A 16,570-nucleotide genomic window follows, 5' to 3' on the forward strand; every position below is an offset into this window, starting at 1 on the left:
GGAGGTCTTAACAAAAGAAATTCATTTTCTCACAGTTCTGGAGGCTAGAAGTCCAAGATCAAGGTGTGGGCAGGGTTAGGCCTCTCTCCTTGGCTTGCAGACAGCCGCCTTCCTGCTGTGTCCTCACATGGCCTTTTCTCTGTGCACGTGCATCCCTGGCGTCTCTCTCTCTCTTCTTACAAGGACACCAGCCCTTGGATTAGGGCCCACCCAATCATCTCATTTTAACTTACTCATCTATTTAAATACGCTATCTCCAAATATAGTCACATTCTGCGATATTGGGATCGAGGCCTCAGCATATGAATTTTGGGGGAATGCAATTCAGTCCATAACAAAGCTTATCTATGTAACCAAGGATATTGCAGAAATGACAGAGTTTGATTCCTGAGGTTAGATCATAAAAGACATTGCAGCTTCCGCCTCACTCTCTAGGACCACTTGTCTGGAGGAGCCGGCAGCCATGTCATTGAGGATACTCAAGCAACTTATGGAGAGGTCCACTTAGTGAAGAACTGAGGCCTCTTACCAAAAGCCATGTGAGTGAACCATCCTAGAGATGGGTCCTCCAGCCCCAGACAAGCCTCCAGATGACCACAGCCCCAGCCAACACCATTACTGCAACCTCATGAAAAATCCTGAGCAAGAATCACCCAGCTAAGCCATTCCCAAATTCCTGACTCAGAGAAACTATGAGATAATAAATGTTTACTGTTGTTTTAGGCCATTACATCCTGCAGTAATTTGTTAAGCAGCAATAAGTAGCAAATACAGGTTTTGGCACAAGGAGTGATGCAAAATTTAACAAAAACCCTAAAATGTGGAGTGGTTTGGGATGGAACAGTGGGCAGAAGCTGGAGGACTCTTGCCAAGAGTCTTTGAGAAAGCCTGAATAGTCTTAGTAGAAGCCCGATGGCCTTTGAGGAGGCAGTGAGGGAAGGTTTCCAGGAAAGTGAGGGAAATGTTACTGGGGTTAAGGGATCCTTGTTAGGTGGTGGCAGAAGGTTTCATAACACGTCGCCTGTGGTCATGAGGAAGGTAGAAAATGTTCGTGATGAGGCTGAGTGGTCAAGCTAAAGAGAGTCCCAGACAGAGTCTTGGAAGGTGCTGCCTGGTTACTTCTTGCTACTTATAGTGAAATGTGAGGGGGACAGACAGTTAAAGGAAGGGCTGTTAAACCAGGGCAGTGCTCTGGGCTTGAAAATTCCCTGCCTCTCCAGGTGGCAAATGAAATGCAAGAAACAGGTTCTGGGCAAAGATCAAATCAAGGGCGCTCTCAAGAAAACACAGTCTAGAGAAGAAGCTGAGGGTGTGGTTGTAAAATCCTTTGTTGTAAAATCGATCTGTAAGAAAAATCTGTCTGTAAGATAGATTTGATAGGTTGTAAAATCTATCTGTAAGAATACAGATCCAGGGCAGTGTCCAAGAGAACCCTTCGGTCAAAGAACTGGGCTTCTAAGAAGCTTCTGTCCTTTGTCAGTCTTTGCAGAAGCCCATGGTGGAAGGGCTTGTGTCAAAAAAATCTGTGGGCGTGGGTTTTGCCTAGTAGGATGAACCCCAATAAGACGCACTGCCAACTCAGACTGACAGAGACCCACAAAAGTAAAAGAAGCGTCTGGACCTCCAAGCTTCTACAGGCAGGAAGCAGGCTATAAAATTATGCAGCCACATACATGTGATACCTTTCATAGGAAAGGTAGGACGACTCAGAAGGTGGAACTCAGGGACCAGGGGGCAGAGCCAAGAGCCCTGGAAAGTCATTTCTGGGCAAGAGTTGGACTGAAGCCCAATCAAGGAACTGCCAATATTTTCCCAGCTGGATTTCAGAACTGCTTTGGGCCAGTGACTCCTGTGTGTTTCCTGTTTTTCTTCTTTTGGAACAAGAGGAGTGTATGTAGCAGTTATGCTATGTCTGTCCCACCAATATATGCTGGGTGTGTGAGGGACAGACACTTGGTTCATTGGTCTTCAGATTTCTGGAAGTAGGACTCGAGGAGCTGAACTTAAGGAACTACACCCATGAGCCCCATTGATTTAGATGAGATTCTGGAATTTGAGCTGATGCTGTTAATAGGGTGAGATTCTGGGGGGCCTCGGGAGAGAGGAGGAGGAGTGTAAATCATTGAGGACCCGAGGGCAGGCTGTGGGTAGCCAGCTTCCAAGGTGACTGCCGATAACCCCCGCCTCCTGGTCTTCAGGCCCGTGTGTAGTCTTCTGCCACACGGGAGGGTGACGCCCTGCGTAACCAGCAGGACATTGCAGCAATGACAGGGCATGACTCCTGAGGCTTAGTCACGAGAGATGCTGCAATTTCCATCTTGCTCTCCAGGATCACTTGCTCAGGAGGACCCGCGGCTGTATCATGAGAACACTCCAGCCACTTTCTGGGGAGGCCCATGTGGTGAGGAACTGGGGCCTCCTGCTGACAGCTATCAGAGCACGCTATCTTGGAACTGGATCCTCGGCCTAGGTCAAGCCTTCAGATGACTGCAGCCTTACGAGGGACCCTGAGCCACAGCCGTCCAGCTAAGCTGCTCCCAAGTTCCTGACCCACAGAAACCGTACAGATGATAACACATGTTTGATTTTTGCTTTAGGCTGCTAAGTTTGGGGACAATTTGTTATGCAATCATGATAACTAATACACATTGTGTGTTAATTTTACATGAAGGAGACAAAAAATGTTGAATTCTAGTTAATGGTATATGTGCTAAAACATCTAGGGGGAGGACTACAGATGTGTGCTATTTATTTTGAAATGCATCAAAAAATAAGATGGATTAATGCAGGACAAGAAGGATGGGTAGACAGAAATGTAATAAAGAGTATAGCAAAGTGTTAGCGGTAGAATTAGGAGGAGAGCTGTTCTTTGTAAAATTCTTTTTGCTTTGCTGTATGTTTGAAAGTTTTCACGTTAAAATGCTGGGGGGAAATGGCTGAGTAATTTCTTAACTGGGTGGTAGGTACATGAGCGTTCCTTAGGTGATGATGATGATGTAAACTGCAGAGATACCTTTCATTTGCTCCTTAGTCTGTATATTTCAGAATAATAATTTTTTTTTTTTTTTTTTGCGGTACGCGGGCCTCTCACTGTTGTGGCCTCTCCCGTTGCGGAGCACAGGCTCCAGACGCGCAGGCTCAGCGGCCATGGCTCACGGGCCCAGCCACTCTGCGGCATGTGGGATCTTCCCGGACCGGGGCACGAACCCGTGTCCCCTGCATCGGCAGGTGGACTCTCAACCACTGCGCCACCAGGGAAGCCCAGAATAATAACTATTATTTGAATGGCTGAGGGAGGTGACTAGGTGAGTGGTCCTGAGTGAGACCAGGGAAGGGTGTGGAGGCATCGAGAGACCTGGGGACTCAGAGGGGTCTGGTGCTGGGACGCAGAAAACAGAGAATGGGACCTTCACACCAGTGGCCACAGAAGAAACCTGGGAATCATGCCAGGGACTAAGTCCACCCAGCTACTCCGCCAGTAAGGCTGGCAAGGCCAAGAGGATGGTGACAGACAGGAATTCTCCTCCCCAAATGCCATGTGGCCTTCTGGTGGGGAGGGGGGGCGAAGGAAACCCTGATGGCTGTGTGTCCCCAAAGTGACCAGGCTGTGAGTGACAGTCACTGAGATAACCAGCCTCAAATTTGACTGAAAAGTGTTAGATTAGATTAGATTGAATATATCACCTCCGGAGAAGTAATTTTCTCCATAAGCCTCAGTCTCCTCTAACCTGTAAAATGGTAATAAAATATTTAAAAACCTCCTAAGGCAAGAGGGATTTCAGTTACCAATATGTCTGTACATCTGAGTCGAAGTATATAAATTTAGATTCTGACACACATTCATACATATTCATATATATGTACACACACACACACACACACACACACACACACTCACCACAGAGGTACTGACGTGTGCAGATGGGCAGAGCACAGTCTTGGAGGAGTTTGTGCCAAAAAGTCAACAGGGAGAACTCCGGTGATAAGCGTGACAGCTTATCTTTTACTGTTTTCTAACTTTCTGCTTACCCCAATTTTTTCACAATTGATTATGTTCTACTTCAGAATCAGAGAACAAAAGCCAGAGAAAGACAAATATCATATGATCTCACTTATATGTGGAATCTAAAAAAAGGTACAGATGAACTTACCTACGAAACAGAGACAGAGTTACAGATGTAGAAAATAAACTTATGGTTACCGGGAATAAGAGGGGGGAGGGATAAATTGGAAGAGAGGGATTGACATACACAATACTATATATAAAATAGATAACTAAGAAGGACCTACTGGATAGTACAGGGAACTCTCCTCAATACTCTGTAGTGGCCTATATGGGAAAAGAATCTAAAAAAGAGTGGATACATGTATATGTTTAACAGATTCAGTTTGCTGCATACCTGAAACTAACACAACACTGTAAATCAACTGTACCTCAATAAAAATTTTTTTTTTAAAAAAGGGGGAAAGCAGAAACCGAGACCCATCCTCCTAGCCAAAAGCCCATCCCCTAAGCCGCCATGGAAGCACCCATGAGTACCTTGCTTGATGATGGGAACCCTGTGGGCGGCTCTGTCCACCACGAAGGAGAACATCTTCCCGCTGGCACTCACGGGCCGCTTGTGGGAGGCAGGTGGGACCATGGGGGGCCCGGGGAATCCCGGGGACCAGCTCCTCTGCACTGGCGCTGGCCAGATGCCCGGGTGGAAGGGGGTCTGTGGTGGTGAGGGTGACTGGTTCGGTTGCTGGGTGGCCGGAGGTGGCTGTGGCCTTGGCCAAGGTGCTGGGCCCCTCACGCATGGGAAGGAGACCTGCAGGGGCAGACAAGAGGGTCAGGGGAGGTTACGAGCAGCTGAGGTGGTCTTCACCCTTCTGTCCCGGCGACATAATTGCTGCCCTAGATTTCAGCGTATAAGTCACTTCTCCCAGGAAGCCCTCCCAGACTCTCCCCAAATTTGGGATGGTGGTCCCCACCATGGGTCACCTTGCACACTATTGCACCACCATTTATTGGGTGCAGCCTTCGTGCCAGGCACCCAGTCAAAAGGTTCGCATGCATTACCTCATTTAATACCCCTGATGCTCTGTGATGAGCCCGAGGCTGAGCAAGACCTAGTGACTTTCCCAGGATCACAGATGGTAGTGAGCGTCTGAGCTGGTGGAACGCCACCTCCGAGCTCGAGGGTGAGAGCTTTTTGTCTACCTTGCTCAGCACCGTGTCCTCAGCTCCTAGAATAAACCCTCGGCACATACAGAGTAGGTCCTTAAACACTGGTTGAAAGAATGAATGAGCTCTCCAGGACACACACATCCACACTGTCTCTCTGGCACTCCCATTCCGTCTGTTCCCCAAAGCCGAGAGCTCTGGGGTGGCCGGCACCCCAACTGACTCGCACCCCAACTGGCTCATTAACCTGTGATCCTCAACATCTGCCACATCTGATTCTTGGCAGACGCTCCATAAATATCTATCGAGGGAACCTTTTTTCATCTGACCCAGCGGAAGATGTCTGTAGCTACTTTCAACAGAGAGCACATCAAAATCCATCTAAACCGGGAGAAGCAAGTGCTGAGAGGTGCTGACACCTGGCTTTGTCTTGGTTAATGCTGTTGTGGCCGGCCCACCCCGAGCCTAGTGGTTAAACCGTGACATCGTGAATGCTACCGTTTATTGTAATTACTCACCGATTTCTCACAATAGCCCTGCCGGGGAGGAGCTCTCCTTATTCCTAGCTTACAAATGAGGCATGGAGAGGTTAAGGAATTCACCAAGCTCAGGTGGTGGTGGAGAGGGTGGTGGGACTGGGGTTCTGGAAAGCTCTTTCCCTCTCTGTCTCTCTCTCCCTCCTCTGCCCCCCCCTCCCGCCCCCAGTCCCTTGGCAGAAAAAAACACACTTTTCAAGTAAGAAGCTAAGTTCAAAGGTTTGCTGCCTGTGGCGGGTCACGTTTCGCTTTCTTCAGACCGGAGACACATAATGAGAAACAGGACAGAATGCTTCCGAAATAGGAGCGCTGGCAGACAGAACTTCCTATAGCTCCAGCTGGATTGTATTCAAGAGGAAGGTTCTCCACTCACTCAGGTTCCCAAACCAGTCTTTTAGCTACAGTCTTTCCCAGCCAAGTCAAGAATCCGGTGAATTCCCCTGAAGACTTTTTTGGAGTCAGGGAGAATACTGTTCAGGAAAATCAAACTCCAATTGCCTGATGACACCTGGCCCAGCATTTATGATGACACTGGCCCCGTTGAAACCTGTTTCAGGAAAGGACTTGGCAGTGTTCCAGAACTTTGTTACCTTATGTGAAGATTCGAATTTCTCTCCAGTGTGGGCACCTCGGTCTCCACCTAAGCTTTCTTCCTTTCTCTCCTTTCAGAAGCTGAGGTGTCCTGCTCCTGCCTTGCACTAACTTCTCCATCCATCCTATCCCTTCCCGTCCTCTCCTCTGGGGCTGTCTTGCCTCAATCATTTCTATAACCTTTCCTCATCTATTTAATAAAGATTTATCGAATGAAAGGGCTGAAGGTGGGAAGGGGGAAATTTAAATATGTTTTACCCCCGCCTGCTAGAAAACAAATCTAGGGACCACGGGTAGTGTGGAGGAATTCCTTTTTTTTTTTTTTTTTGCGGTACGCGGGCCTCTCACTGTCGTAGGAAATCCCTTTTGTGCTGGGATGCTGAGGTAGATGTGCCTCACTGCCCACTAACTGCCAGGGTGCTAAAGGGAGTGGTCGTATCTCACGCCTCAAGTGGTTCACTGCTGTAGTGGACAGGCTACAACCCACCCGGCTCTTCTGGAAATTCCAGGAATCTCTCTCCCAATCTGTCGGCCCATTGCTGTGGGTGGGGCTAAGCAATCAGCCAATCACACTCCCTGGCCATACTGATTGGTTCAGTGGTGGGGCAAGTGATCCAATCAGAGTCAAGGAGACTCAAGAAGACTTGGCTGGACACCAGGATCTGGAGTGACCTGGCGGGACTTCAGAATGCAGCCAGCATGAGGGAGTGGAGCCCAGACATGGAGAGAGAGAAGCTGTTTATTTATTTTTCAAATTGTGGTAAATAACCTGCAACATAAAATTTATCATCTTAGCCATTTTAAAGTATATAGTTCGGTGGTGTTAAGTATATTCACATTACTGTGAGATGGATCTCCAGAACTTTCGCGTCTTGCAAAACGTAAACTCTATCACCATTAGACAACAACTCCCCATTCCCTCTGCCACCCAGCCCGTGGTGACCAACATTGTCTCTATGAATTTGACTACTCTAAGTACCGAGTACCTCAGATAAGTGAAATCACATGGTACTTGTCTTTTTGTGACTGGTGTACCACTTAGCATAATGTCCTCAAGGTCCATCCGTGTTGTAACATGTCAGAATTTCCTTCATTTTTAAGGCTAAATAATAGTCCATCACACAGTTTAGAGTGTATTTTGTTTATCCATTAAGCGTCATGGGCACTTGGGTGGTTTCTACCTCTTGGCTATTGTAACTATGCTGCTGTGAACATGGTGGGGAAGATAAGGAAGCTGGTTTTGAGCCCTGGCTGGGGTGCTACCCTGAAGTGCTCTATCCCGGAGGCCGGCTAGAGCTGGTTTCTGTCGCTTGTAGCACACAGAGCCTGAACGATAGGGCCCCTAGGGGGAAGGAGCGAAAGATGTGTAAATGCAGCAGAGACTCCAAGCTCTTCGGGTTTAAAAATTAAAAAATAAAGTTTGGGTTTTTCTTTTTCTCTGAAGCGTGTTGGTTGAGGGTAGCTTTAGCTGGACGGTTAAAGTTGGTTTTCTCTAGTTTGCCGGCTTGCTCTATGACAGGGAAGGTCAAGGTTTTCTCAGAAATTGCTGCTGGTAACTACAACGAAACAGGCAGGGAGAAAAGCAAACATAAGAAAAAGACTCACATCAAAAGCCAGCTCTGGGGTGTACAGGAAGCATGGGGTCAAGGTCAGTTATCAACAAGTCTGTTTTTATTATTTATTTATTTTAGAGTTAATTTTATTTATTTTTGGCTGTGTTGGGTCTTTGTTGCTACGTGCAGGCTTTCTTTAGTTGCGGCGAGCCGGGGCTACTCTTTGTTGTAGTGCTCGGGCTTCTCCTTGCGGTGGCTTCTCTTGTTGCAGAGTGTGGGCTCTAGGCGCATGGGCTGCAGTAGCTGGGGCACGCGGGCTCAGTAGTTGTGGCTCGTGGGCTCTAGAGCGCAGGCTCAGTAGTTGTGGCACACGGGCCTAGTTGCTCCGCAACATGTGGGATCTTCCTGGACCAGGGCTCGAACCTGTGTCCCCTGCATTGGCAGGTGGATTCTTATCCACTGTGTCACCGGGAAAGTCCCCAAGTCTGTTTTTAGAAACTTTAATTTAAAAATACATGCTAATGCCTTTTCTCTTTCTTTGTGTCTGTTCTCTGACCGTATGGTATGTTGCCATGGTTGGGTTCTTTGTTTTGTTTTTGAGGTAGCATATGTTATACTCCTGACTTCTTTTCCATACTACCTTTAAAATAGCAGGTTGTCAACCACCTGGATTAACCATGACCACATCCACGGCTGAATTTATATTAGCTTTAATAAACACAGGTCAATGATTTACTCAAGAAATCACTATCCATTTTTTTTTCATATTAGCTACTTGTTCTTTGTGTTATTTCTCCAACGTCTGCTCCTAACCCTGTAAAGAGTGTAGGTTGAATGGGAGACCCTAAAAAAAATTCAAGGTAGTTTGCACATTGAGTGCCTACAGTACACATGAATTCTGCCAGGAAGCCCTGGAGCCTGCAGAGAAGGTGGAAACTTAGACCTTGCCCTTGGAGAGCTTGTTATCTGCTCTGCCATTTGTAAGTAATTGTGGACAATACAACGGCTATGAGCCACTGTGTAGAGAAGCCACAGATGTGCCACAGACTCTGCTGGGCACTTAAGGCATGTGGTCTCATCTGATCTCCAGAATAATCTTGGAGGAGGCATTTTACCCCTCATTGTGTGGATTAAGAAACTGAAGCTCAGAGAGGTTAAATGACTTGCCCAAGGCCTCACAGCCAGGAAGCGGTGACACTATTTGACTCTAATACCTGTGCTCTTAGGACTTCTAGGTTACTCGAAGTCATGATTTATTACCTGCTTTCCATACTCACCAACAGACCTTAGATGGTTGGTTAGTGAATGATAGGATACTTTCCAAGTTAAAAAAAGGAAATGAGCATTAGATGGTGTGAAAAACCACAAGACATCGCATGGGCTACTTAGAAACGGGATTTTCTAGGAACACTGACAACTGTCTTATGGAAGTGTTATTCATCTGGTACATGCCATGCCCTGGAAGCAGCTCAGAGGACCCCAGCCTCCATCCGGGAAGACCTGTGGTATGTTCACTGCTGTACCAGGGGAGTGCTGGGGCCAGCTGGTACCCGCCCAGAGAACCGATTGTTAAATGACCAGGAATTTTGCCAACTGGTTGATAAACACAGCCATTAATAAGAATTAACTTACATAAATTTACAATTAAATTATATCAGAAACAAAGGTGATACAAACTTAACTCACCCCTTCCTAATTATTTTACTCTATTTTATTATTACGTATGCTCTTGAGGTTATTTCGCTCTACTATATGTGTCTGTTGGAAATGCTACATAGTGATGTGTTACCACACCTCTCTTTCCATCTCTGTATTCAGGGATGTGTCATTGGGAGCTTGAAATTGACCGTGGAGGGCGTATTACACCATAGAAATCAGGAAACGTTATAAATCAGGGCTTGATTTTTAAAAACTTTTACAAATAGGTTTAATAATGGTGGTTCATGTAGAGCTTGATTTTTTTTTGTTTGTTTGTTTTGTTGATTGCCTAGGCTTAAGACGGTAATGGAGAAAATGTTAACAATGCAGATTATACAAAAAAGCATGTTGTGTCTTAGCCATTATGTTATGAATAGAACAAAAAATCAGGGAAACGTTCTTCCAGTATTTGAAAATTATTTTCTGATGCAGCAAAAAAGTCACTCATGTCACTGATGAACGTGTGATGTTCTTCTAATGTCTTTGTCTTTCTTTTTTCACTTGTATTATTCATAAATCCAAAATATCCCAAAATATCCACCAGAGCTCAGGTCGGGAGCTCTCTCATTCGTCAACTGCAATGAGAAATTGGCTGTGGATACAAGAGTTCAGCTAAAGTCAATGAAAGCATTCCGTGAGACTCAGCTGGCTATATAGAATTTACAAGAAAGAGTACTGTATTTCTTGTTATGTGGAAAGACTGTGCTACACATTCTTTGTATCAGTAAACCTTATGCTATGCATGCATGTACTTTACTTTTTCCAGAGAGCTGGTCATTAAATACTTACCAGCCAATCACTGGCTGTACTGGCACCCAGCAGAGTGCCTGCTACTCATGGTAGGTGTTCGTTGACTGAGCTGAACAGTTGGCAAACAGAGTGTAAATAAAAAGGACTTTGATTCTGGGGCTGGGATGGGGAAAATACATGCTAAGCCAGGCGCATCTTGTAACAGCAGAGAGTAAGGAAGTGCCCCAAACGAAAAGGTGGGGAGATGCTCAAGGACACAGCAACCAACCTGAAAGAGCTCCCAGTGGCCAAGGCTGGAAGAATTTGAGCGATGAAATAGTTAATGAGTATTGGATTATAACTCAAAGTGTAAAATAAGTATACACGAGTCCATACTGACATAGATCCATTAGTGAGTAAATACATAAAGGAGGGAGAAGAGACCGTCTTCTTTACAAAAGAATTTAACATACAGAGATGTGGAGGTCTGGAAGGGCCTGGGGGGTAGGGGTGATGGTGCCAAGCAGGCACACTGACCACAGCACGGAGGAGCCATGGACCTGGAAAGACAGAATGGAGACTATAAAACGTGGCCAGTAGATCTCAGAAGCCAGGAGAGGGGGCTACTTGGTGCCAGGACAAATGGCCTTTATCTCAACAGCTCCCGGGGTGTCACCGTAACTCAGAGAGGGGTAATAATTCTAAGTCCCCAAGAAAAGGGTACATTATGTACGGGGTTTCAGTGTGAGAAATCAGGATTATACATTTAGAACACAGAACCACCAAGTTATACGTTATTTTTAGGTTTTGGAACTTAATAGAATTAAGTCCCTTTGAGCTGTTCAGAAAAGTCATTTGTTTGGGTTTTTCCCAGCCCCCATTTTCTTGTAAATCTTCAATCTTACGGTTTTTCCTTTCCTTTTAAGTTCTAATCAGCTTCCTGGTCAGTCCATAAAATGGGAAATAGAATCTAATGAGAAAACAGCCAGATTTTTGCAAATAGCTTTTGCTACCCCTGGACTTGGCCCTACTTCAATTCGGTCTTGCCAGGTTGAGAGACGGAATGAATGAATGAATGAATGATCATCAGCTAAGTGAAGAGAAGGAGCACTGTGGCTCTGGTTTGGTAACAAAGGGTGTGGTCTGCCAGAGGAAGCAGGAAGCGGCCCGGTTCCTGGCCGGGTCTGGGTTCTGTCTCAGCAGAATGCTAAGGGTTCAGCCCGCGCTCCCATCTCCACCTCCCCTGATGTCATCTGCATCGTCTGTAGACACCTGGTGGCAACGCAGTCTCAGGGGTCCTTTTGTGTGAGTTTTTGCGGCAGATGCCAAGCCTGAGGCTGTCTGCTGCCCCGTGCCCTCCACTTCACTGGTCTCGGGAAATCGCCTTTGATATAAAACACCCAGCCCCAGGATTTCTCAACACATCAGTAGGTCCCCACGGGACCTGTAGGAGCACAGGGTAGAGGAAATCCTACAAGGTCAGGTAGGAGATGACAGAGCTTGACCAGAAAGAGGTTTTGTTGTGAAGGGCACCATGGTCGCTGGTCATTCACTCAGTTGCCGGCTTCTCAACCCCGGGTACAGTAAAGCCACATCTTCCTCAAGAACGGGCCCTATTCAGAGGTCCCAGGAACGTGGAAACGCCACCCTTCTTGGGGATGAACAACTAAGGCCCCGACTCTGAGCTTCTCATCACACCTGTTCACCAGAGGAGAGAAATGAGCAACTCTGCTTCCTTGGAGACTGGCCTGGGACTTTTCCAATGGAAAAGTGGATTATTCGTCATTTTCCTCCCCCCAGAACCCTAGCGGCAAATCCCGTTAGGAAGGTTCCACTTAGGCAATAGGAATGCTTCCTAATGTCATGGACATCTTCTTTGTTTTTGCCTACCCCGCATCCATTTTTTCCATCTTCTGGACGGGCACCTTAATTTTTTGCGGGGAAGACACCCTTTCCCTGACAATCCCGAGTCCATATAACTCTGACCCTTCCACTCCAGGGGTGAGCCCATAACCCAGGCCCGGCCAATCAGAGCACATTCCTTGCCCCTGGCCTCAGTGATTGGTTCAGGGGAAGCCCCATGATCCAAGCCACTGCTACTCTGTAGGGTGCTGGGGCTGCTGGGGGCCACTTTCCTACAGGTGAGGCAAGAGTCTGTCTGAGACTGTGAGGCTAACAGGGAAGAAAGAGTCAGATTCCTGACCATGATTTGGGCGCCTGGATCCAGCTGGGCCTAAGCTGCAGCGTTTGGCCTTTTCAGTTACATGAGCATTTTTTTTTTTTTTTTTTGCCTAGGCTAGTTTTAGTTGGTTTTCTGACACTTGCAAACAGTAACATTTCCTGGACAGTATGCTTATGGAGACTTTAGCGTAAGCATCACTATGTACTCAGAATGAAAGTTGTTTTAAAGGTAATGACATGCTCAGATAAAACCCACCAGACTGTAATCACGCACCAAATTTACCTTTAAACGTATAAAAGTAAAGCAGCGTCTCCACAGAAGAATGATTTAAGACCAAGGAACCGATCATAAGACAAGTAGTAAAACGCTGCTTAGAGAGACTTTGACAGACAAATAGTTCTCTAGCTACAGCAGGCTTCAGGCTACAAACCCCAAATTTCTGCTTCAAAAGTGACCCAGGGAAGACATTCCATAGTTTTATTTATTTAGTTTTTTGGCCTCGCCGTGCACTTGTGGGATCTTAGTTACCTGACCAGGAATTGAACCCTCAGCAGGCCCTCAGCAGTGAGAGCGCTGAGTCCTAACCACTGGACCACCAGGGAATTCCCAACATTCCACAGTTTTAAAAGAAAACTTTCCAGTTGAAGAAACAGGTAACATTTATAACATGCATCTGTTGTATATATAATATGTTAATGTCTAGTATATTTATCAGATATATGTCAATGTAATTGTATTATTACTATATAAGCAAATGCATATATATGTGTACGTATATTTAGAACCACATATTTCCAGCTCTTTTTTAAAGACGTGTTGAAAAGACTGTTCAAAATTTATTTTTCCAGCTTGTCTGTTTTTTCTTATTCCTCAGTAAACTTAAGCTATTAACCAGCACATTTCCCGGCACACAGTAAGGCTCAATCTGAGTGAGTTCTTTCTCCCCAGCTCCCCCCTCTATTTTCAGTTCTTCTTTCAGAAACCAAGTAAAATGAAAGAGGCAGCACAGCATAGTGTTACAAGCAGAGGCTGGTAAATGTTTTCTGTAGAGCCAGACAGTAAATATTTCCAGCCCTGCGTGCCATATGATCTGCCCAGCTAACTCTGCCGTTGTAGCAGACAACATAGGCAATACTGAAATGAATGGGATGGCTATGTTCCCGTGAAATTTTACAAAAACAGGCGATGGCCTGCATTTGGCCCTGGGCCATAGTTTGCCAACCTCTGGTTAAGAACTTGGGATTTGGCATTACACAGAATCTGGTCCAGCTCCCTGCTCTGCTCCTCCTCTGTGACCCTGATGAGTGTGTTATTTTTGTGCCTTGTCTGTAAAAAATAGGGATAATAACAGCCATTTCTTAGTCTGTGAGAAGTGGGTGACATAGTGCACATGAAATGCTTGGAACACTTCCTGGTCCGTAATAAATGAGCATAAAACATTAGCCATCAGGTATTATCATCATCATCAAAAAAGAAGAAGAAAGGGGGCAACTGAATTTGTCCAGGAACGGCAGCAATATCCCTGGTAAAAAGTTAGTGGATGGCCTTCCCTGGTGGCGCAGTGGTTAAGAATCCGCCTGCCAATGCAGGGAACAGAGATTCGAGCCCTGGTCCAGGAAGATCCCACATGCCGCGGAGCAACGAAGCCCATGGGCCACAACTACTGAGCCTGTGCTCTAGAGCCCGTGAGCCACAACTACTGAGCCCGTGTGCCACAACAACTGAAGCCCACACGCCTAGAGCCCGTGCTCCGCCACAAGAGAAGCCACCGCAATGAGAACCCCACGCACTGCAACGAAGAGTAGCCCCCGCTCGCCGCAACTAGAGAAAGCCCGCGTGCATCAGCGAAGACCCAACGCAGCCAAAAATGAATAAATAAAATAAATAAAATAAAGAAAAAAAAGTTAGTGGAGCCAGGGACTTCCCTGGCCGTCCAGTGGTTAAGACTCCACGCTTCCAATGCAGGGGGTGCAGGTTTGATCCCCGGTTGAGGAACTAAGATCCTGCGTTGGTGCAGCTGAAAAAAAAGTTAGTGGAGCCAACCAAACAAGCAAGGAAGCCAGATAACTGAAAATGCATTTTCTTCTATTATCAGTGGCTTTCGTTTTTACCCACATAATGAATCATCCCCTGTCAGCGTGTGAAATTGCAGGTTGGACTGGGAATTTCAAGACCTTCCTTAACCGCTGGGCAGTGAAGGACCTGCCTGAGCTCTCACGGCCCCACGATGCTTTGTGCTATTAGGAAAAGCCTCCAAGGGACTCAGGAGAGCTGGCTTTTAATCCTGGCTCTGGATCTATATGACTGATGCCTAACCTTGGGGAAGTCGCTGAAACTTTCTGAGCCTCAGTTTATGCCATGATAGGGGTGGTCCCAGGGACCTCCATAAAAAAAACTGAAGGGGGAAAGGGGACCTGGGATTAATGAGTAGCTCCTTGGCAGAAATTGGAAATTGAAGCTCAGAAAGGTAAAGTCAGTTGCAGCTGGCATTTCAACTTGGGTCCATCAAACTCCAAAGCCCTCGCTTTCTCGATTGTGTTCTGCAGAGCTTCCCCATTAAAGCAGCAAGGAATATTGGTCGACAGAGGGCGCTCTTCTCTCAAGACAGGACGTCATGACATTGCAGGGACAGAAGACAGTATCCAGGATCATGGGGATGGGGGCTGCTGCCAAGGAGCTGTCAACCCCCTCATGGAGCAACTCGGCACGTCATTTGTGGCGCCTGGCTTCCTTTTTTATTCTGGCCACTTCCCTCAGTTTTGCCGTCTTTCAGAACAGAGAAAGACATGATTTATACATATGGGTGACGTGGGTTTCCTTACTCAGCTGCCTTGTAAGAATGGCGCCACTGTGACTAGCACAGCTTGTTTCTACACCTCCTTTTCCAGAGCTCAGAAAGCACGAATAAAGGCAACAACAAACAAAACCCACAATACGGCAGGCACACCTGACCGTATGACTTCAATTTCCCACACCTGGTGCCAAGACTCTATGGTATTAATCAACGGCTGCTTCAGGGCATCGCAAACGGCCCTGCGGGTTATGTCCTGCACAGCTTCAGTGGGCGCCATCCACATGGACCACGTTGTGAATGGTGACCCTGGAGTTGTGCAATATGGCAGCCCTAGCTAATACTTTGATGAGAGAGCTATGATTTACAAAGTATGGTCCTGGGCACATCCTGGCTGCCAGTGTACTTTGTCAAACAAGAGTTTTTCTTTATCTTTTTTCATCTTGTATGTTGTTCTATGGGTAATTTATCTGCAAATGTATTTATGTGCTAGTGGGGGCAGGTCTGGGGAGGTTCCCCTGTCCAGAAGGACACGTACAAAGGAGGCATCCCGGCTGCTCCATGCTGGTCTGCTTGACTCTAAAGCTGAGGGTTATCATGTGCTTATTAGGTGCCAGACGCTGGACTCGGCAATTTACGTACTTTGCCCACTGAATACCACGGTCACTCAAGGTGGTAGGAAATATTGTCACAGGAGTGGGGACCGAGGCTCTGAGAGGCAGATGATTCGTGCACGTCCAGTATAAAAGCCAGTACAAGAGCAGGGCTGGGACGGCGCTGGAGTCAGCCTGACCTCAGGGCACGTGCTCTAACCACTGTGACACCTGCGAACACATCTGGATTCCTAACCGCCCCGCACCTCACCCCCCTCCCCCAATAAAACGCTGTCACACCCTCCTCTATTGGTTATGGTCACCACAAAACCTGAAATAAGTGCTTTCATTTGGGAACTCTTTGTCGGTTAAGTTCTCATCATACTTAACCTGTATGAGAGCAGGGCAGTCCTCCGTGGAAACTCCACCCAAGGAGGAAACACAGCGCCCTCACCAGGGACCCCAAAATCAATTGGAAACAAGAACATGCCGGAAGCAAGACGGCCACGAATTTCTTAGAAAAATTGGGCTTCAAAATATTTGATGAGAGATGCTCTTCAATACCTCTCCATTTTTCCCCTCTTTCTTTCTCTTCTTCTTCTTCTTTTTTTTTTTTTTTGCCGTACGCTGGCCTCTCACTGTTGCGGCATCTCCCGTTGCGGAGCACAGGCTCCGGACGCGCAGGCTCAGTGGCCATGGCTCACGGGCCCAGCCGCTCCGCGGCACGAAC

General features: G+C 46.8%; 1 protein-coding gene across 1 annotated transcript in view; it reads right to left on the reverse strand.

The window, feature by feature from the left end:
• Positions 1-16,570, reverse strand: part of FHAD1 (forkhead associated phosphopeptide binding domain 1) — a 133,766-nt gene that overhangs the window by 88,185 nt on the left and 29,011 nt on the right. Inside the window, exon 4 of the mRNA XM_024749888.1 lies at positions 4,541-4,811. Within this exon, the coding sequence (XP_024605656.1) occupies positions 4,541-4,811 (271 nt within the window). The remainder of the gene's footprint in view (positions 1-4,540; positions 4,812-16,570) is intronic.

This window comes from Neophocaena asiaeorientalis, unplaced genomic scaffold (assembly GCF_003031525.2).
Source record: "Neophocaena asiaeorientalis asiaeorientalis breed wild unplaced genomic scaffold, Neophocaena_asiaeorientalis_V1.1 scaffold275, whole genome shotgun sequence".
Classification (NCBI taxonomy): Eukaryota; Metazoa; Chordata; class Mammalia; order Artiodactyla; family Phocoenidae; genus Neophocaena; species Neophocaena asiaeorientalis.